Consider the following 21,787-nt stretch of genomic DNA (forward strand, 5'->3'; position numbering starts at 1 on the left):
TGGCTATGTGGTGCCTAGGTCCTCTGTTATTTTGTTGATTATGGGGTTCCCAGGTGCTCAGCTCAGTTATTGGTTATGGGGTGACTATGTCCTGTGCTCTGTGTTTGGACTTTGAAGCAGGGCCAGAGTTATGACCTGACAGTCCCAAAGCTTGTCATGTAGCCCAGGCTGTCCTCGTGCCTCTGTCTTCCAAGTTCCCAAAGTCGTAGATTTCAGGCTTCCAGTTCTTCTCAGAATCTTATCCAGTCTTAGATTATCTTTTCCTTTTCCATCCTTTCTCTTTAATCTTCCCTTTGGTAGAGTGCAAAATGGATTTTTCTTTGATGTAGGAGGAAACTACTCTCCAATAAGGCCACCCTCATCTGATCTAATGTCTAACCATCACTGTGTACTAACATCTGAATGTCAGTTGAAAATGTGTTATGTAGTAGGCTGTTAGGCCCCAGTCATACAATCTGTCTTAAAGGAATCTGACATGTGTCCTGGAAACAATGGAGTGCAGAGGGTCTTTTGTTCTCCCTCCTCCAGCTTACCATTCCCTATCACACAGACAGAAATCATTTCTTCATAATAAGCATGCTGAATTCATTTTTGAGTTCTTTGGAAAAAAATGCAGGAAGTTGTTGGACTATTTTAAGAATAATCAAGGCTTTAAAGATGTTTCCACAGTCCATGTCCATAGAAAGCTGTTGAGTGGGGATTCCCACACTGTTTCATGTTTTCGTTCATTTTTTTCATAAATGTATTTATTTTTCCATATATTTTATTGAACTTTTTACACATGTCACTTTCAATTCCATCTCCCTCCCTTCATCCCCCACCCCCAATCCTCCCAACCCCTTACCCCCACTCCATCCCCCCTCCACTCCCCAGGGAGGTCAAGGTCCTCCATGAGGGATTTTCAGGGTCTGTCACATCATCCCAGGAAGGGCCCAGATTCTTCCTCATGTGTCCAGGCTGAGAGAGCATCCCTCCATGTGGTATGGGTTCCCAGAGTCCTTCTGTATGCCAGGAATAAATACTGCTCCACTCTCCAAGGTCCCACAGATTGCCAAGGCCTCCTCTCTGTCACCCAGGTTCGGTGGGAGGGTGTCTGTATCAGTCCCATGCTGGCCCCTCAGTCATCAGTCTGAGGTCCATGTGTCCCCCTTGTTTAGGTCACCTGCCTCTGTGGGTTTCACCAGCCAGATATTGATTCCTTTGGCCATCACTCTTCTTTGCAACTGGGTTCTCGGAGTTCAATTCAGTTCACAGCTGTGGGTGTCTGCCTCTGCTTCCATCAGCCATTGGATGAAAGTTCTAGGATGGCATTATAAGGTAGTCATCATTCTCATTATCATGGGAGGGCATTTAAGGTAGCCTTAATGCCAGTTGGTGTCATTCTTATAGATCTGTGAAGATCTCACTAGTGCCATATCTCTCCTCCAACTTATACTGGCTCCCTCTTTTATGGTATCTCCCATCCTATTCTCTTCTATTGTTATCCTGGTTCACCCTTCCTGATCTCCCATGTCCTCTTCTCCCCTCCTCTTTTCTCCCTCTCTTTCTGCAATCTCCTTCTACACTTCCCTTCTCACCCCCTCAATCCAATTAGGATTACCATGCATATCTCTCCTAGGGTCCTCCCTGTACCCCAGACTCTCTGGCGGTGAGATTGTGGGCTGGCAATGCCCTGCTCCATGTCTAAAATCCATATGTGAGTGAGTACATACCATGCTTGTCTCTTTGTGACTGGGTTACCTCACTCAGGATGATTTCTTCCAGTGCCATCCATTTTACTGTAAATTTCAAGATTCCATTCTTTTTCTGCTGAGTAGTACTCCATTGTGTAAATGTACCACATTTTCTCTATCCACTCTTCAGTTGAGGGGCACCTAGGTTCTTTCCAAGTTCTGGCTATTACAAATAATGCTGCTACGAACATAGTTGAGCAGATGTCTATTGTATGAGGGTATATGCCTAAGAGTGGACTTGCTGGATCTTGTGGTAGACTGATTTCCATTTTTCTGAGGAATCTCCATACTGATCTCCAAAGTGGCTGCACAAGTTGGCATTCCCACCAGCAGTGGAGGAGTGTACCCCTTTCTCCACATCCACTCCAGCATAATCTGTCATTAGCGTTTTTTATTTTAGCCATTCTGAAGGGAGTGAGATGGTATCTCAGAGTTGTTTTGATTTGCATTTCCCTAATGGCTAAAGATGTTGAGCACTTTCTCAAATGCCTCTTGGCCATTTTGGACTCCTCTATTGAGAATTCTCTATTTAGTTCTGTACTCTGCTTTTTAATTGGATCCTTTGGTGTTCTGGAGACTTGCTTCTTGAGTTCTTTGTAAATTTTGGAGATCGGCCCTTTGTCAGATATGGGGTTAGTGAATATATTTTCCCATTCTGTGGGCTGTTGTTTTGTCCTGTTGACTGTGTCCTTTGCCCTGCAGAAGCTCCTCAGTTTCAGGAGGTACCATTTATTAATTGTTCATCTCAGTGTCTGTGATACTGGTGTTGTGTTCAGGAAGCAGACTCCTGTACCAATTCATTCAAGGGTACTTCCCACTTTCTCCTCTAAGAGAATCAGTGTGACTGGATTGATGTTGAGGTCTTTGATCCATTGGGACTTAAGTTTTGTGCATGGTGATAAATATGGATCTATCTGTTGTCTTTTACATGTCAGCATCCAGTTAGTTACTCCAGCACCATTTGTAGAAGATGCTATCATTTTTCCATTGTATAGTTTTAGCTTCTTTGTCAAAGATCAGGTTTCCAAAGGTGTGTGGGTTGATATCAGGGTCTTCAATTTGATTCCATTGGTCTATCTGTCTGCTTTTGTGCCAATACCAAGCTGTTTTCAGGACTATAGCTTTATAATAGAGCTTGAAGTCAGGGATGGTGATGCCTCCAGAAGTTCCTTTATTGTACAGAGTTGCCTTGGCTATACTGGGTCTTTTATTTTTCCATATGAAGCTGAGGTTTCTCCTTTCAAGGTTGGTGAAAACTGGTGCTGGTATTTTGATAGGGATTGCATTGAATCTGTAGATTGCTTTTGGTAAGATTGCCATTTTTACTACGTTGATCCTACATATCCAAGAGCATGGGAGATTTTTCCATTTCTGGTATCTTCTTTAATTTCTTTCTTTAAAGACTCAAAGTTCTTGTTATACAGGTCTTTCACCTGTTTGGTTAGAGTTACCCCAAGATATTTTATGGTGTTTGTGGCTATTGTAAAGGGTGATGTTTCTCTGATTTCTTTCTCATCCCCTTTATTGTTTATATATACTAGGGCTACTGATTTTTTTTAGTTAATTTTGTATCCTGCCACTTTGCTGAAGGTGTTTATCAGCTGTAGGAGTTTCCTGGTAGAATTCTTTGGGTCGCTTACATAGACTATCATATCGTCTGCAAATAGTGAAAGTTTGACTTCTTCTTTTCCAAATTGTATCCCCTCGATCTCCTTTTATTGCCTTATTGCTCTAGCTAGAACTTCAAGTACCATATTGAAGAGATATGGAGAGAGTGGACAGCCTTATCTTGTTCCTGATTTTAGAGGAATTTAGTTTCTCTCCATTTAGTTTGATGCTGGCTGGTGGTTTGTTTTATGAAGTATTTATGATGTTTAGGTATGTTCCTGTTATCCCTGATCTCTCCAAGACCTTTAACATGAAGGGGTGTTAGATTTTGTCAAACGTTTTTTCAGCATCTAGTAAGATGATCATGTGGTTTTTCTTTTTCAACTTGTTTATATGGTGGATTACATTGATGGATTTTCATATGTTGAACTATCCCTGCATCCCTGGAATGAAGCCTACTTGATCATGGTGTATAATTTTTCTGATGTGTTCTTGGATTCGATTTGCCAGTATTTATTGAGCATTTTTGCATCAATGTTCATGAGAGAGATTGATCTGTAATTCCCTATCTTGGTTGTGTCTTTGTGTGGTTTGGCTACTAATGTAATTGTAGCCTAGTAAAAAGAATTTGGCAGTGATCTTTCTGCTTCTATTGTGTGAACAATTTGAAGAGTGTTGGTATTAGCTCTTCCTTGAATTTTTGGTAGAATTCCATGCTGAAACCATCTGGCCCTGGACTTTTCTTGGTTGGAAGACTTTATGGCTGCTTCTATTTCTTTAGGCGATATAGATATGTTTAAATTGTTTATCTCTTCTTGATTTAATTTTGGTGAGTGATATCTATCCAGAAAATTATCCGTTTCCTTTAGATTTTCCAATTTAGCGGAGTACAGATTTTCAAAGTATGACCTGATGATTCTTTGGATTTCCCCAGTGTCTGTTGTTATGTCCCCTTTTTCACTTCTGATTTTGTTAATTAGCATGTTATCTCTCTGTCTTTTAGTTAGGTTTGATAAAGGTTTGTCTATCTTGTTGATTTTCTCAAAGAACCAACTCTTTGTTTCATTGATTCTTTGTATTGTTTTCTTTGTTTCTACTTTATTGATTTCAGCTCTCAATTTGATTATTTCCTGGTGTGTACTCCTCCTGGGTGAGTTTGCTTCTTTTTGTTCTAGAGCTTTCAGGTGTTCTGTTAATTCTCTAGTGTGGCAATTCTCCAGTTTCTTCATGTGGGCACATAGTGCTATGAATTTTCCTCTTAGAACTGCTTTCAAAGTATCCCAAAGGTTTGGGTATGTTGTGCCTTCATTTTCATTGAATTCTAGGAAGTATTTTATCTTTCTTTATTTCTTTCTTTACCCAGGGGTGATGCAATTGAGCATTGTTCAGTTTCCATGAGTTTGTGAGGTTTCAACAATTTGTGTTGACGTTGAATTCTAATTTTAAGCTGTGGTGAACTGACAGGATACAGGGGGTTATTCCAAGTTTTTTTTTTTTGTATCTGTTGAGGTTTGCTTTACTGCCAAGTATGTGGTCGATTTTAGAGAAGGTTCCGTGTGGTGCTGAGAAGAAGGTATATTCTTTTTTGTTTGGGTGGAATGTTCTATAGATGTCTGTTAAATCCAATTGGGTGATAACTTCTGTTAATTCCATTGTTTCTTTGTTAAGTTTCTGTCTGGTGGACCTATCCAATGGTGTGAGTGTGGTGTTGAAGTCTCCCACTTTAAGTGTGTGGGATTTAATGTTTGATTTGAGTTGTAGTAATGTTTCTTTTATGAACGTGGGTGCCTTTATGTTTGGGGCATATATGTTCAGAATTGCGACTTCTTCCTGATGGATTTTTCCTATAATGAATATGAAATAGCCTTCTTCATCTCTTTTGATTAATTTTACTTTGAAGTCTACTTTGTTAGATAGTAGGATAGCTACACCCGCTTGCTTCTTACATCCATTTGATTGGAAAGTCTTTTCCAAACCCTTAACCTTGAGGTAGCATCTGTCTTTGAAATTGAGGTGTGTTTCCTATATGTGGCAGAAGGATGGATTCTGTCTTCGTATTCATTCTGTGAGCCTGTGTCTTTTTATAGGTGAGTTAAAAACCAATGATATTCAGGGATATTAATAACCATTGATTGTTGATTCTGGCTTGCTTTGGATCCGTTTTTGGTGGTGGCTTTATGTGTGAGTTTTTCTCCTATTTCTGATTTCTGGTAAAGTTAGATTATCTATTGCCCTTGTTATTTTGAGTGTAGTTATCTTCGTTGGGTCAGAGTTTTCCTTCTAGAACTTTCTGTAGGGCTGGATTTGTGGATACGTATTGCATACATCTGGCTTTGTCATGGAATATCTTGTTTTCTCCATCTATAGTGATTGAGAGTTTTGCTGGGAATAGTAGTCTGGGCTGGAATCTGTGGTCTCTTAGTGTTTGTAGAACATCTATCCAGGACCTTCTGGCTTTCATAGTTTCCATGGAGAAGTCGGGTGTGATTCTGATAGGTTTGCCTTTATATGTTACTTGGCCATTTTCCTTTGCTGCTTTTAATATTTGTTCTTTATTCTGTATGTTTGGTGTTTTGATTATTATGTGGCGAGGGGACTTTTTTTTTGTCCAGTCTATTTGGTGTTCGGTAAGCTTCTTATAGTTTCATAGACATCTCCTTCTTCAGGTTGGGAAAATTTTTGTTTATGATTTTGTTGAATATGTTTTCTGCTCCATTGAGCTGGGCTTCTTTGCCTTCTTCTATATCTATTATTCTTAGATTTGGTCTTTTCATGGTGTCCCATATTTCCTGGATATTTTGTGTTAAGGATTTGTTGGATTTAAGACTTTCTTTTGTTGATGAATCCATTTCCTCTAGATTCTGTCTTCCATCTCTTCTTGTATTCTGTTAGTTAGGCTTGCATCTGTAGTTCCTGTTTGTTTTTTCAGCCTTTCAAATTCCAGAATTACCTCTGTTTGTGTTTTTCTTATTGTCTCCATTTCGGTTTTCAGGTCTTGAACTGTTTTAATTGTTTCCTTCATCTGTTTGATTGTTTTTTCTTGGGTTTCCTTGCTTTGTTTAAGAGATTGGTTGATTTCTTGCATTTTTTGGTTTGTGTTTTTTTTCCATTTCTTTAAGGGATTTTCTCATATCCTCTTTGAGGGCCTCTCACTTTCAGGAGGTTGTTTTGAAGGTCATTCTTTTCTGTTTCATCTCTGTTGATATGTTCAGGTCTTGCTGGTATAGAGTTTCTAGACTCTGGTGGTGTCCTCTGTTGTTGGTTGTGTTTTTATATTGCCTTTTACCATCCTTTCTTTCAGTGAGAGTTCATGGGGTCTCTTCCTCTCTTGGTGGGTTTGGGTCTAAGGATCCTTTCCAGTGCATTCAAGCAGGTCCAATACTTCAAAGGGTATAGGTGGGTCTAGGACACTCTCAAGCACAGGGCGGAAACCAGAGGGGACTTAAGCATTGGGAAAGGAGCAGAAGAAGCAGGTGTGGGCAGACTCAGGGTGATCCTTCTGGGAGGGGCAGGTAATCTCTAAGTGCAGAAAACACCCAGGGAGATGGAGCTGGGGGATGTAGGGAATTGGGGATCAGAGCAGGGCTCCCACTCACCTTAAGCTCCAGGGAAGAACCAGAAGACACTGAGGACTGAGGTGTGGGCAGACTCAGAGTGATCCTTCTGGGAGGCACAGGTCCTCTCTAGGCGGAGAAAATGCCCAGGGAGATGGAGCCAGGGATGTAGGTAGTTGGGGCTCAGAGTAGGGCCCCTACTCACCTTAAGCACCAGAAAGGACTGGAAGACACTGAAGACTGAGGTGTGGGCAGACCCAGGGTGTTCCTTCCAGGAGGGCCAGGTCCTCTCTAGGCACAGAAAACACCCAGGGAGACGGAGCTGGGGATGTAGGGAGTTGGGGCTCAGAGTAGGGCCCCTACTCACCTTAAGCACCAGAAAGGACTGGAAGACACTGAAGACTGAGGTGTGGGCAGACTCAGGGTGATCCTTCCAGGAGGCGCAGGCCTTCTCTAGGCACAGAAAATGCCCAGGGAAACGGAGCCAGGGATGTAGGGAGCTGGGGCTCAGAGCAGGGCCCCCACTCACCTTAAGCACTTAAGCACTTAAGCACCAGGAAAGGACTTTATCACCAGGAAAGGCTCATGTTTTCCTTCTTACCCATCCCTAAATCAACCCAGCCAACTGAATATGAAAACCTTTAACAGTTTTGTCTTTATGTTTCTCTCTTTATACATTAGGAAAGACGCTTGTCAACTTTGTTAGTTAAATGGGTTGGGCTGCCATTACCATATTCCACATGTCAGTGGATTAATGAGTCTCCACACTGCAGTATGGGAGTCTGAGGTGAGGATTCTCTCCAAGGTTGTCTTGTCTGGCCACCTTCTCTCAGTCCTCTCCTGGCAGACAGTACATTTCTGTTTCTTCCCATGATGAGAAGGGACACTGATTTCATCATGGGACTCCACTCTCTGCTTTCATTTAAACCAATTAACTCACACTCTAGGAACATTATATTAAGGGTTATTATCAAACTGTTAGCTATCAAGGGGTACACTGCAATTAATTGATACCACTGCGGAGACAAAAAGAAAAATAATTGTGGGATGCATAACACCTTACTTTTCAACCAGAACAGTTCCACATTTTCCTTCTTTTTTTAAAAAATGCTTATTTTATTTTTGTGTCTGAGTGTTTGCCTATGTGTATGTCTGTGTATCATGTGTGTGTCCTTAGATGTGTGGCTATCAGAGGGTCTATTAGATCCTGTCTTAGGGTTAATATTGGTTTGATGAAATACATGAGCACAATACAAATTGTGGAGGAAAGGGTTTATTCAGCTTACATTTCCACATTGTAGTTCATCACGCAAGGAAGTCAGGATAGGAACTTAAACTAGGAAGAAATCTGCAGAGGCCATGGAGGGGTTCTGCTTACTGGCTTGCTCCCCATGGCTTGCTCAGCCTGCTTCATTATAGAAGCCAGGACTACCAGGTCAGGGATGTGCTGTGTGGGATTCCTTTTTGTAATCTGTGAATAGGTATTTCTTTCATTGATTGATAAATAAAGCTTCGTTGGCCTATGGCAAGTCAGGATAAAGCCAGGCAGGAAATCCAAGCAGAGATACAGGAGAAGAAGGGCGGAGTATGCAAGTCATCCACCAGCTGCCCAAGACACAACATGCCAACAGGCTGGTAATACCATGGCCACGTGACAATACTTAGATTAATAGAAATTTGTTAATTTAAAGGTAAAAGCTAGCTAATTGTAAGCTTGAGCTATCGGCCACACATCTATAATTAATATTAAGTCTCTGAGTGTTTATTTGGGAAATGGCAGGGGGGAGAGAAATGTCCAATTACAGGGATGCACCACCCACAGTAGGCTGGCCCCACCCCCATCCATCAGTAACTAAGAAAATCCCTTACAACTGGATCTTATGGGGACACTTTCTCAACTGAGGTTCCCTCCTAGATAACCTAGCTTATATCTAGTCAGCATAAAACTAGCTAGCAAAGACTCCCTTGAACTGGAGTGACAGATGACTGTGGCCCACCAAGTGGGTGCTGCCAACCAAACCAGGGTCCTTTGCAAGAGCAACAAGCACTATTTAAAACTGAACCATCTCTCCAGTACTAATTATTTTAAAGAATACATCTGTGCAATGTTATTGAATCTTCAAAACAAGATGTGTTACCAAAAATCATTCTAATGGTGAATTTACTGTTGCTTTTGCCTCCATTCTCTTCTGGAAGAGCCAGCCTGCTATTCTCGCTCACAGCCTTCCAGTGTATCACAAGCGTGTCTGCCGGGGAGCTCTTTGTGATCGACAGGGATCGCTTTTTGTGAGTAGCTCCTGCCCCAGGCACAGTCATCAGTGGCTGGTGATCAGGATGACAATGTTCACATAAATGGGCCTATCATGTATCTCATGAATTATCAGTAATTCCTCATGTTTTACTTATTTAGTTGAAAAAACACATTATGAAATTTTGTGTTTATCATGTGATATCATGATTTTTGAAGAATGTGGAGAGATTAATGGTATTAATGAAACCTGGATGGGAAATCAGGAGCAAAGGTGTCTGCTGCTCAGAGAAAGCTCCAAATTCAGGGTGTGGACCAGATCTCAGTGCCTCAGACAACACAGCAGGAGGGGACTGAAAATCAAAGGAAATTTGTGATCCCCCTCCCCCAAAGAAGATATCAGTGGTTTCATGGCACTTCCGTGTAGTGGTTTCAGCAGCACATTGGAGCTGTGTAATAATGAGAGAGTGCACAGCCTGGGGATGGAGGAGTGGGAAGAGCCAGACAGCAGCTGTGTAGAAAGAGCTGTTCATCTCCTGTGTTTTTCACACATGGGAGAACCTGTGCCCAGTGGCCTGTGCTTAAGATTCACTGCTCACAAAGATGACCAAGATTTGCCCCAAGTACATGCCCAGAAGAGGAGACGTCAGAGAGGAGCTGAGGGCCTCGCTCAGTTGGTAGACTGGTGGCTTTGTGTGCATGAAACCCTGTGTTACATTCACGGTACCACAAAATCATGGGCATGGTCTTATGGGGTTGGGGTAGAGGCAGGAGAATGGTCATTCTTGGATACATATGGAATTTAAGCCCAGCCTACACTGGTGATCCTCTGCTAAAAAATAATAATAATAATCAGTGTTACAGTGAACTCACTGGGACAGGAAGAGCTTGGGATTCAGAAGGGCCAGGAAGGGAAAGGATTAGGTTTGGTCTCTGGTAAAGATTTATGGTTGTAAAAGAGACTATGGAAAGAATACATCAGACCTAAAGTGAGAGTAGCCAAAGAGAAGGATGTACTGTCCTGAAGCTGCACTGTGATCTCAGAGTGACAGTGTCACCTTCTTCATAAGAACTGGAAGGACACAAGTCTCCATGAACCCTGTCTGAGGTGATGTACGAATGAACTTCTCTTCTGGGAGACAGCTCCAGAGGGGCAAAATCTGAAGAGAGTGGGCTTACCGTTTCTCCGGAGGGGCTCTTGTGTGACCAGAGTGGACAAAAGAGGGGAGAGATCTCTGATAGGGAGAATAATAGTGAGAATGTCATAAGGATGATGGCCTAGAGATGCTGATAACTAAGATGGGGACCAGAATGGGAGTCGGCCTTGAGCGTAAGTGCATAGTCCTGTTAGGCTCCCTGTGGTAGCAGAAGCCTGTGTAGCCAGCATCCCACCTGTGCCTTCTGGACTAATCTAAGGATGTATAACCTGATCTTTGTCTTTGTAGACATGAGCACGCCAGTGGATACTACAGAGAGTCATCATATTTCTTTGGGAAATTGCTGGCTGAACTGGTACCCAGGAGGTTATTGCCAAGTATTATATTCACTGCTATCATATTCAGCATAACCGGTAAATGACAAAGCAAGAGAATTACTCTTGGGGGAGCATGTTTTGGTTAACACAACAGTGTCAAGCCTAAAGCAGAGAAGCATAAATAGAAATGCATGTCTCCACTGTGTGCCGTCTAATACAGGTGTTCAGTAGAAGGAAAGTCTCTAGGAATTGTTTACAAAATACTACAAATGCTGCTTGTGAAACTGACTTTATTAAGAGATTCTGAGTAGCGTAATGACTAAATAACATACATTTGAGACAGTGTCAACAGAGTAAAGTTAATTATTTCATGTCTATCCATATACATTTTGTGTGCATGCACGTGCATACGTGCGTGAATGCGTGTGTGTGTGTGTGTGTGTGTGTGCGCGCGCGTGCGTGTGGCAGGCACACACTTAGTGGATGCAGTGTCTGGGGAGGCCAGGAGAGGGCATTAGATCCCTTTGAGCTGGAGTTACACTAGACTGTGGGTCACTGTGTGTGTACTGGGAACAGAATCCAGCACCTCTCTAATAACAGCACACGCTCATAACCAGTGAGCCATCTCTCTAGCCCAGCTGTGTGTTTTCTGTGTTTCTGTGTCTCTCTATATAAATACAATATAGAAAAGAAGATAATATCTCATACACATGCATGTGTGTAAAAGAACTTAAATGTACACAGTGTCTTATTCTCCCTAATCTCACAGAGAAGGATACTGAATTGGAAGTTTGTTGCAATTTATAATTTAAGTAGTTACTTGAAATATGTTCATAGATTCATTTGTTAGCCTTCACCCTAGACTAGTTGTTCAGAATTTCAATGCTATTCTATTCACACTCACACACACACAGACAAGCACATACACACTCACACATGCAAACACTCACACACAAAAAGATAAGCACTGATAAAACTTAGACTTCATTCTATAAGATATTTATCCTTCAGGACCAGTCATTCAGGTCAAGAGATGGTTATGGGCAAATGTGCCTGTCCTGTAAGCTGGTCAGCCTGAATTTGATCCTCAGAATCCACATGGGAAGAGAGACTCACTCCAGAAAGATGCGCTTCAACTCCACACACACACCACAGCACATATACACCATGGCAGTTGCACACCATGATAAATGAACACCAGGGCGTGCACACACACACACCATACACACACTGAGCACGGCCAATGCACACCATGGCACATACACACACCATGGAACATCCATACCATGATACATAAGCACCTATACACACCACGAAAATGGTAACAATAACTTTCAAAGCAATTAGGCATGTAACTCAGCTCACCCAGACTCTAACTTGTGTCCTTGTGATGATTAGAAAACACAGCACTATGGATGTCTCATAGCATGAGCTCCAGAAAGATTACAAACCAGCTTCTGGAACACATTGTCTTCCTCCATACCAGTTACATGGTGATTTCCTAGTGAAATCTAAAGTTGGAGGCACCATCCTGTCATCTGGATATTAAAACCACTGCATGGTTGTTTAACCCTTGCATTACCTAAGTATCTATAGCTGTGATAAACACCATGGGAGGAACCAAGTTGGGGAGGAAAGTGTTTGTTTGAGCTTATGGTTCAGTGTACTTCATGAAGGGAAGTTAGGGCAGGAACTCAGAGCAGGAACCTGAAGGCAGACGGTGGGGCAGAGGCCATGGAGAGTGCTGCCTACTGATTTTCTCCTCATGGCTTCCCCAGCCTGATTTCTTACAGAACCCAGAACCACTTTCCTAGCATGAAGGTGCCATGGTGTGCATGTAAAATGGTGTGTATGTGCCATGGTGTTCATGTGTCATGGTGGGCATGTATCACTAAGACTTTGCACATGAATCATTCATCAAGAAAATGCTGGCACGATCTTACCTAATGGCAAATCTAATGGAGACATTTTCTTAATGATGTTGGCTCTTCCCATAAGATCCTAGCTTCCGTTATACTGCCAAAAACCCTACCAGTACAGTTCTGATTCCAATTTCATTACTATTATATAAACACAGGGAATGTGAACATGTCCATGTTCTACTGCTGATTCTCCTGTAAGAAAATGCAGTAAAATTTTAGCCAGTTGTGTTGTCTGTAACTCTACATGCCAGGATCCCATACATTGCTCATAATTATGTATAGAGGAGAACAATTACTATAAGTAAAGGCATAAAAATAAATCCATAAGATGGGAATAGAGAAAGGCTCATTGATTAGGAGAAGGTGCTGCTCCTTTAAGGCCCCCAAATTTGGTTCCCAGCATCCACATGATCAGGTAGCAGATGCAGGCCCAGAGAAGTTGGGTGGCTGTGAAGCTGTTACTTGTCTTGCTGGTTATTAAAGTATTATCTGAAATATGTACAATTCCCTTGACTTAGGTAGAGGAACTGACCCCACTTTTATCTTTTTAAGGAATCATAACAGATGTGAAGGGATTCTTCACTATGTTGTTTACCATCATGATGCTGGCTTATTCTGCCAGCTCTCTGCCACTGTCTATAGGAGCAGGGGAGAATGCAGTGGCTGTGCCAACACTACTTGTGATGTTCTACTTTGTGTCCATGCTGGTGAGTGTGAATTGTGTTTTTCTGAGAGGAAGAAATTTCCTTGTGTTCCTTCTTGAACATGTACATGCTTGACACATCAGGACTTGAGACATGAGCTAAAGCTTATTATGGTCTGTAGGAGAGAAGGAGCAGACTTTCCTCCCAGGCTTTGTGGCTACTGCTCTGATGTCAGTTTGATGAGTAAGAAAACAAAGAATGACCCAAGAAAATAAAAGAAAAATGAGAAAGAACATTTTCTTGGATGTACAAGTACATGTGTCGCAAGTTGTCCCCTTTGGATCATCCAGGCAACCATTAAAACTAATTCTCAAAAGGAACCTAACAATACCTCATTTCCTAAAGGACACACATAGTGTTGGTAGTGTTAGTAGAATTCACTTTATTTTTACTTTTGATAAATGTGCTTATAAAGCTGATGTAGGAATTGAATACTGTGTTAACTTTACAGCATGTGGCCAAGGAGTTCTTGCTACCCCTGTGTATCAGGCCATCCCCAGGCTCAAATATCCTTTTCCATTGAGTGGGACCCTGTCCTACCAGAGCAAATGGCATGTTGTTGACCTCTGTATGAGCGGAGGACACATGGGGTGGTAAAGTGTGCCAGAGTCTGTTGCTCTTTTTCCCACGTGTGCAGACAGACCCACTGAAACCCTTTATCAGCACAGGAGATAAATTATTCCTCATACAACAGGAGGATGGGTTCTCACCCCAATGGTGGTGATTCCCTGAATGGTTGATGGTACTCTTAGCTGTTTTGTTGTTCAGAACTGTTCTGCTAATCAGGGTCTTTTGCATTTCCATGCAAAATTTAGTACTGCTCTTTCAATTTGTGTGAACTGTATTATAATTTTGATGGGAATTGCATTGAATTTGTTTATTGCTTTCGGTAGGATAGATATTTTCATATTTATCCTGCCAATCTATAAGCATGGAAGGTCTGTCTAACATCTAGTGTCTTCAGTTTTCTTTTCAGCATCCTAAGGCTTTTATTACTCAAGTATTTCATTTGGTTAGATTTATTTCAAGATCCCCCATTCACCCCCTTTTGAGATTTTAGTGAATGAGATTTTTTTCCTCGTTTCTTTCCCATTATGTTTGTAATGTGTACTTGGAAAAGCTCCTGACTTTTCTATGTTTCTCATGGTATTTTATTACAACCACAGGAAAGGAACTAAAACAACAGGATATTGTATAAAGTTTCTATGTGGGACCTTATGAAGCCAAGTGTTGTGTTTTCTGTATAAACATTTGGTCAGGTGCAGTCTGGACGAATGCACAGAGTCACTGTTTTGCATATTCTAGTGTGCTTAAGAGTAGATAGGACGAGTTCATTGAGAACTCCAGAGCTGTCCCTTGTCCATCCCCATGAGTGCTTTCTGGCATCTCTGTTGTGGTTCTGTAGTTTGGCAGCTTTTTAAATAGGGATCTGTCACTTTCTGTGCTGTCCTTCACCACCCTGTGTGGTTTATCAGTTCTAGTCTTGAACTTGTCTTAAGGTGGTATTTTAATTAATCCCAAAGTTACTCCCAATGTCATGGAGAATCAAAACGCATAAGAAACTAAATTTATAGATCCTTGGAAATAGAAGTGTATATGTGATGTTCAGTGTTTGTCCTACTTATGGTTTCTATGGCTGTGATGAAACACCATGGCCAAAAAGCAAGCTGAGGAGAAAAGGGTTCATCTGGCTCACACTTTCATATCACTGAAGGGAGTCACAATAGGAACACAAAGAGGAGGAACCTGGCGGCAGAAGCTGATGCAGAGATCATGGAGGGTGACACTTACTGGCTTGTTTTAGTGACTCACTCAGACTGCTGTCTTCTAGAACCTAGAATGCCCAGGCCAGGGATGGTAATGCACATAATTGTGTCTTGGCATTGTCAACTCAATTGCTAATTAAGAAAATGCCCCACTGTCTTGCCTACAAATGATCTTATAGAGACATTTTCTTTTTTTAATTTAATTTTACTTAGTTAACATTTTTTATTTTACACACTGACCTCCTCTCCTCCTATTCCTCCCGCTGACTCCCATCTATGCTCTCCCCATCCACTCCTTCTCTGTCATTCAGAATGGGATAGGCCTCCCATGGCTTGAACAAAGCAAGGCACATTAAGTGAGGGAGGATCAAGACCCTCCCTAGAGCCATTTCTTCATTGAGGTTCCCTACTACGCAGTGAATTTAGCTTGTGTCCAGTGGACACAATCCTAGACAGTTTTCTTCTATCATATGTCCCTAGATGGCAGCAGTTTTATTAGAATTATCACTACAGTTGGACTATCATCTTGTCAAAGATTCAACCAAATACATCTTGAAACAAATGATTATTCTGCTCTGAATATCACCATCCCCTGAATTATGCAGTATATACTACATAGCTACATAAATTAGAGAATTTTAAATATGTAGGATGAGTGCATTTAAAGTTTAAAGAATGCTTATATGTTGCATGCCATTTTAAAGATAATGTAATTTCTGTAGGTTTGGCTTCCGCAAAGGGGTGACAACGTGAGGAATTCTGTTTCTGTTTAAAGTTAACTGAAAGATTGATTTAAAGAGCTTGTCTGAGCAGAAGTGGTCAGAAGGATGAAGGGGTCTTGAAGAGGAGGATCTTGTCTAGAATACTTAGTCACTGGACTGGTTCTAATTCATGGTTTTTTCTTCACAGTTTTTCTCAGGTCTGTCAGTATATTCAGGAAGCTTACTACCTGGGCTTTCACAAATTCAATACATTAACATTCCTCATTATGGATTCACAGTAAGTTATCCAGTCTGTCACTGTACTTGGCTTCTCCAACTGTAGCAACTGAAATGATTCTCAACCAAGTCCATTCCTGAGCTGTAATCTCTAACCAGCTCCTGCCTAGCATTTTCCTTCCAGGAGATGAGAACTTTCCTGTTGGTTTTGCCAAAGGCCAGTGAGTCTTCTTGGGTTTTCCCCAGTCATGTGTTATTTGAGGGAAATAAATGGTGAGAAAAATTCCAGGATAAAGGGGAAAGATAGATGATATTATGAAAAGCACACAGTTGTGATTCTACCCAATAAGGAAACAAAGAAAGGATGAGGGATACATAGTTTACATCAGGAAGATAAAAGAAACAGAAGCCATGTGATGCCCACAGCCATACTGGCTTTGCCAAGGTTTCTGTGCAGTAAAGTGTGTCTTAACAGACTTTCTTACTCCCATAATCACTACTCGTTTTGATGAAAACAATAAGAAATAGTGTTACTATGAATCAATAGTATTGTTTCAATTACAGTGTTTACATGGTTACAGACAGGGCAGAGAAGGAGGTGCCTGAGGTAATCTAGTTAGAGCCCACCTCCTAGTAGCTGGGAAGACCCTTCATTTCCATCCTAAATCTCCTGAATGGGGGAGGAACACTGCTTTGCTGGGCAGACTGAACTTGGGGTTTTGTTTGTTTAAAAATATTTTTTCAAATTACATTCAAGATTGAATTTAAAGTTATAGCTGTGTTTATTCTTTGGAAACTTATAAAAATATCAAACTATTTGCTTTCCCTGTTTTTGTTTGTATTACAGGCTTTGCTGCACAATGAATTCTTGGGGCAAAACTTCTGTCCAGAACACAAAACAGCAGAAATCAGTAGATGTCAGAACCACGTAATGTAAGCTTAAGTTCAGGATCACAATGGGGACCTAGAATGCTCCTAGACTTAGAGGGGAAACCCATCCATTCATGATTAACACTCTGTCCCCTGCCCATTCCCCACAGTGAGTCATTGTAACCAATGCACATGTGGCTGTGTTTCCATCCTACTGCTCTGTGGTGTAGACAATGTGCAGAAAGGGTTCTTTGGGCCTTGAAAAAATGGCTTTGGTGTCTTAATTGTGGGTTTGAGTTCCTTGATTCAGAACATTTGGGTCTGACATAGGCTGCTCTGATAGTTCACAGGGCACACAGTTTGCATATGTGTAGATTATGGTTCCTGTGAGCAGAGCCCAAGAATGTCAGGGCAACAAGGGCAGCAAGGGCTGAGCTGTGCCTACCAGACTCCAGGGTCTTCCCTCTGCCTCACTCTCTGGGAGACTTCAAGAAAGCAAAGGCCAGTGTGTGTGTGTGTGTGTGTGTGTGTGTGTGTGTGTGTGTGTGTGTGTGTGTGTGTGTATAATATGTCCAGAATTTTTTAGCAACATTTGCTTTTCTATCCTGTGTCATGGCTTCTGCATCTTGCTGTGCTCCAACCACTACCCAGACTGTCTGTAGCCATGGGCCACTGGGGATGTTCAATAGTTGACCATACATGGTTGTCACGGCTATCTTAGTACAGGAGCTGACAGGAATTGACTGGCTCCTGTCAGAAACCCTTATTCTCCTCTGGTCCTCAATCTAGATTTTGATGCTGTTTTCTTTTGCATGACTCTACTGAGTCAACTGAACTGCGCAAAACTTTGATATCTTAGCGTGTCTGTGTGTGTCACTAGGAAGCTGAGGTTTTCCCTTCAGGAAAAACAAGTGCTTCATCCATGCCTTTCCCCTTTGATGAGAAAGCTACATTGTATACTGAGAAATGAATGACATGTTAAGACAGTGAAGGCTACAAAAATGGATCTTATTGTGACTCTGTAAACTTGCCCCCAAGTTTGCTAAGCCTACTTACTCTATGCTTCTAAATAGATGTGACACCTACACCTCTTTGGATCATTTTTTTAATTAACAAAGGGACCTGATTCAAGCAAGTTAGATTTCATAATATATAGCAAAATGGTAAGCTCATCATTACTACTCTCAAATATACAGAAGAAAATTTTAGTGTTGTGTTGAAACTATCAGTTTTTAAGAGAAAGGAACAGTGAATGTACTGAATAAGCTTTGACATTATTTTTGTTTGTGTTGAATTACAGATGTACTGGTGAAGAATTCTTGACAAACCAGGGCATTGATCTCTCACCATGGGGCTTCTGGCAGAATCACGTGGCCTTAACCTATATAATGATTATCCTCTTATCAATTACCTATATGCAGTTGTCAATACAGAAGAAAGTAGATGTTCTCAGGTCTGAGTGGAGGAAGTTCAACAGTTATTTAAAGAGATGTGATTCCAAACTATTCTAAATAATAATACTTAAACTCATGGACAAATGCTACAGCCAGCATCACCCAGAAGAGATTCCCATGTAATGAACTATGATGAGTGCAGAGACCCATGGCTGCACAAGGTACCAGAGTAGGTGACACTTGAGTGCCTCACCTGTAGAAACTGCCTTTTAGAATAATTGCCCACTCCTATATTTGCTGGTTCCCAAGATCCTTTGCACTCCTATAGATTACAACTATGCTGCTATGTCTGCACGAGTCTTCATTTCCTTTGGGTTTCTATAATTTATATTCAAAAGTCCTTCATTCTGTCTTTTTCCATGACAGGAAAGTACTCATCAGTAATATAGGTTTTTTTCAATGTCTTATAAACTGATGCACAATGGAACAAAAAGTCCAGTTTGGCTCATGGTACAGACTCAGTGTGCCCCTGGTTCTTCCTGTTGACCCTTTCAGTGTTCCTTCTAGCCAATATGTATTCCTGTGACTCTGTTGAACCCAGCCTCTCTCTAGCAGGGACCCACAGCTGCCACACTAGGCTAGTTCTCACGTAGGGGACCTTCATCTTCCTTCCTCTCTACACTTACCTGCAGTCCTGCTGGCACCTGTCCACATATGCCACCACACACACCAAGCCTGTCTCCACCCACAGTGCAGCATGAGTTTTCTGGCCCATCTGGGTCTTGCCACCATTGAGCCCCAAATAAACACACATATGCTTCATTAGTTATAAAACTTTTGGCGAATGACCAGGGCTTCTCATTGGCTATCTCTGTCTTAATTATTAATCCATTTCTATTGATCTATGTGTTTCCACAAGGTCTTGGCTTACCAGGGAACTCCCAGAACTGCTACTTCTTTGTTGGCTACATGGAGACTCCTGTCTACCTAACACTTACCAGAATTCTCCTTGTCTGGTAGCCCTGCTTGTCCTTCCTGCCTGGCCAATCAGTCTTTTATTCATCAACCAATAAGAGAAACATATGTACAAAAGACATTCCCCTATTACACAAGGACCCAGTCTTTTGTTAATGACCCAGGGAACTCCTAGCTCTTCCCTGCAACCCTGTCAGTATTTCCTTCTAACCAAGCTCTGTGAGTATCTACTGACCTGCAGAACAGCTCTCCAAATAGACTGAAATTTAGGACCCACACATTGGCCACACTTGTCTAGAAACAGATTGGGCAACAGCAACCAAAAACAGAACATCTACCCAATGAAGACCAGACCACGTACTTACACAAAGAAAGACTTTAAATATCATAATTCCAGATGCCTAGATCCCAGTGAATAAAATACAAACATGACCAACATTACACCTCCTCTAGAATCCAGCAACCCTCTCAAAACTATGAATAAATGATCTACTGTAAGATCCAGCTATAATACTCTTGGTTAGGGACCCAAAGAGCACTAAGTAGCAAAGATACTTGCTCATTTATCATGTTCACTGATTCCCTATTCATAACACCTGGCACTACACCAACTGGCATCAAGGCTACCTTAAATGCCCTCCCCCATAATGAGTTTGATGACTACCATATATACCATCCTAGAGCCCATCCAGTGGCTGGTGGAAGCAGAGGCAGACACCCACAGCTAAACACTGAAATACAGTTGCAAAGAGGGAGGAGTGATGAGCAAAGGAGTCAAGACCTGGCTGGTGAAACCCACAGAGACAGCTGGCCTGAACAACAGGGAGCTTATGGACCCCAGACTGGGACTGAGAGGCCAGCATGGGACTGATCCAGACCCCCTGAATGTGGGTGTCAGTGAGGAGGCCTCAGCAATTTATGGGGTCTTGGAAAGCAGACCAGTACTTATCCCTAGTGTACAAATGGACTTTGGGAGCCCATACCACATGGAGGGAAGCTGTCTCAGCCTGGACACATAGGAGAGGGCCTAGGCCCTGCCTGGGATGATATGACAGACTTTGAAGATCCCCCATGGAAGGCCTCACCCTCCCTGGGGATCAGAGGGGGGATGGGGTGGGAAGCTGGGGGGATTGGTGGGGAGTGGGGAAGGAGGGGAGGGAGACGGAGCTGGGATTGACATGTGAAGCTAGCTTGTTTCTAATTTAAATTAAAAAATGAAAAAATATGAATGTCAGATCCATCTAATGAACAAAATATTGTATCATCTGGTAACCAAACAGCACTACTGTTTTACATGTATACATAGATATATAAACAAATGCTTTAAATGTCTTGAGAGAACTCAGTTGTATTTTCTTATGGAATAAAACTTATAATGAATCGTAAAAAAATAAAAGACTATACATAACTTGGTAACAGGACCCTATTGCTGAAGACCCCTCTTACTTATGTCATTGAATACAGAAAAGTCAAGCAGGTACGCAGTTAGAATCTTCACCTGCACTGATAACATTCATGGTGCTTGAAGGCAATTTGAATACTCCTAGAGGAGAAGAATAACCAATATCACCCAGTGACAGATTCTGTAGCCTCCATCAGTAACATGCATGCAAAAAATACTGGTACAATAGTGGCACAGACCTTATGATTGTAAACAACCACCTAAGGTCCACTATAGGAGATTAAGCTTGTATCTGACACTGCTAAAGTGGCCAAGAACCTGAGACTACATTGGCCCTGGGTTAGGGGAAAACCTACTATTATTTGTCTAAAGAAACATAACACACAGTGATTCTTAATGGCATATTGTTGTATCTATAAACTAGACCATTGCTCAAGACCCATCAGAGAAGCATCTTCTTACACTAGTTAGTAATTTACAAGGAGGTCCACAACTGGACAGTATACAGAGACTGGAGACTTTGTAGCACACAGCCCTACATGGGATGTCTTCATCAAACCCATATCAATGAGGCTCCGAGTTTAAGAAGAAGAGGAGGTAAAAAGGTTTTAAGAGCCAGAGGTGGTAAACAACTCCAAGGAAACAGCATCTTCTGAAACAATAGGACTAATGTACATAGGAACTCACAGAGACTGGGGGCAGCATGCACAAGACCTGCACAGCTCAAGCCAGACAGAATCCCAGCACTGAAAAGGGGAAGAGGACACAAAATCCCACCCCTAACCCAGAAGCTATGTGTAATTGGAATCTTCTGGGAAAAGGAAAATCAGTTTTCTCCAATAATGTGTCACTGAACATATCAGCTACACTCCAGGGCAGGACCTGTACCCAGGGATAAACATGCTGGTAACTTTGTGTTGTTAATTGAAACATATCCAATCCAGAATCCTTGATGTTCTGTGGAATTTTGTTTTGTTTTGGTATTTATTGTCTTACTGGTTTTCTTTAGTTTGTTTTGAATTTTTTTTAATTTTTTGAGGTGTGTGAGCAAGAGCCCACGTGTGTGTACACAGAGAGAGAGAGAGAGAGAGAGAGAGAGAGAGAGAGAGAGAGAGAGAGAGAGAGAGAGAGAGAGAGAGAATCTGTGAAGGGTACTGGTGAAAGGGAATGAATATAATCAAAATACATTACATGAAAAT

General features: G+C 41.7%; 1 protein-coding gene across 1 annotated transcript in view; it reads left to right on the forward strand.

The window, feature by feature from the left end:
* Nucleotides 1-19,892, forward strand: part of LOC101823118 (ATP-binding cassette sub-family G member 3-like) — a 54,367-nt gene extending 34,475 nt beyond the window's left edge. Inside the window, 6 exon segments of the mRNA XM_021230822.2 lie at nucleotides 9,092-9,181; nucleotides 10,589-10,713; nucleotides 13,092-13,246; nucleotides 15,919-16,008; nucleotides 16,795-16,880; nucleotides 18,118-19,892. Coding sequence (XP_021086481.1) covers nucleotides 9,092-9,181; nucleotides 10,589-10,713; nucleotides 13,092-13,246; nucleotides 15,919-16,008; nucleotides 16,795-16,880; nucleotides 18,118-18,328 — 757 coding nt within the window. The 3' untranslated portion in view covers nucleotides 18,329-19,892.
* Nucleotides 19,893-21,787: the final 1,895 nt, after the last annotated feature.

The sequence above is a fragment of the Mesocricetus auratus genome, unplaced genomic scaffold (genome assembly GCF_017639785.1).
Source record: "Mesocricetus auratus isolate SY011 unplaced genomic scaffold, BCM_Maur_2.0 Super-Scaffold_100006, whole genome shotgun sequence".
Classification (NCBI taxonomy): Eukaryota; Metazoa; Chordata; class Mammalia; order Rodentia; family Cricetidae; genus Mesocricetus; species Mesocricetus auratus.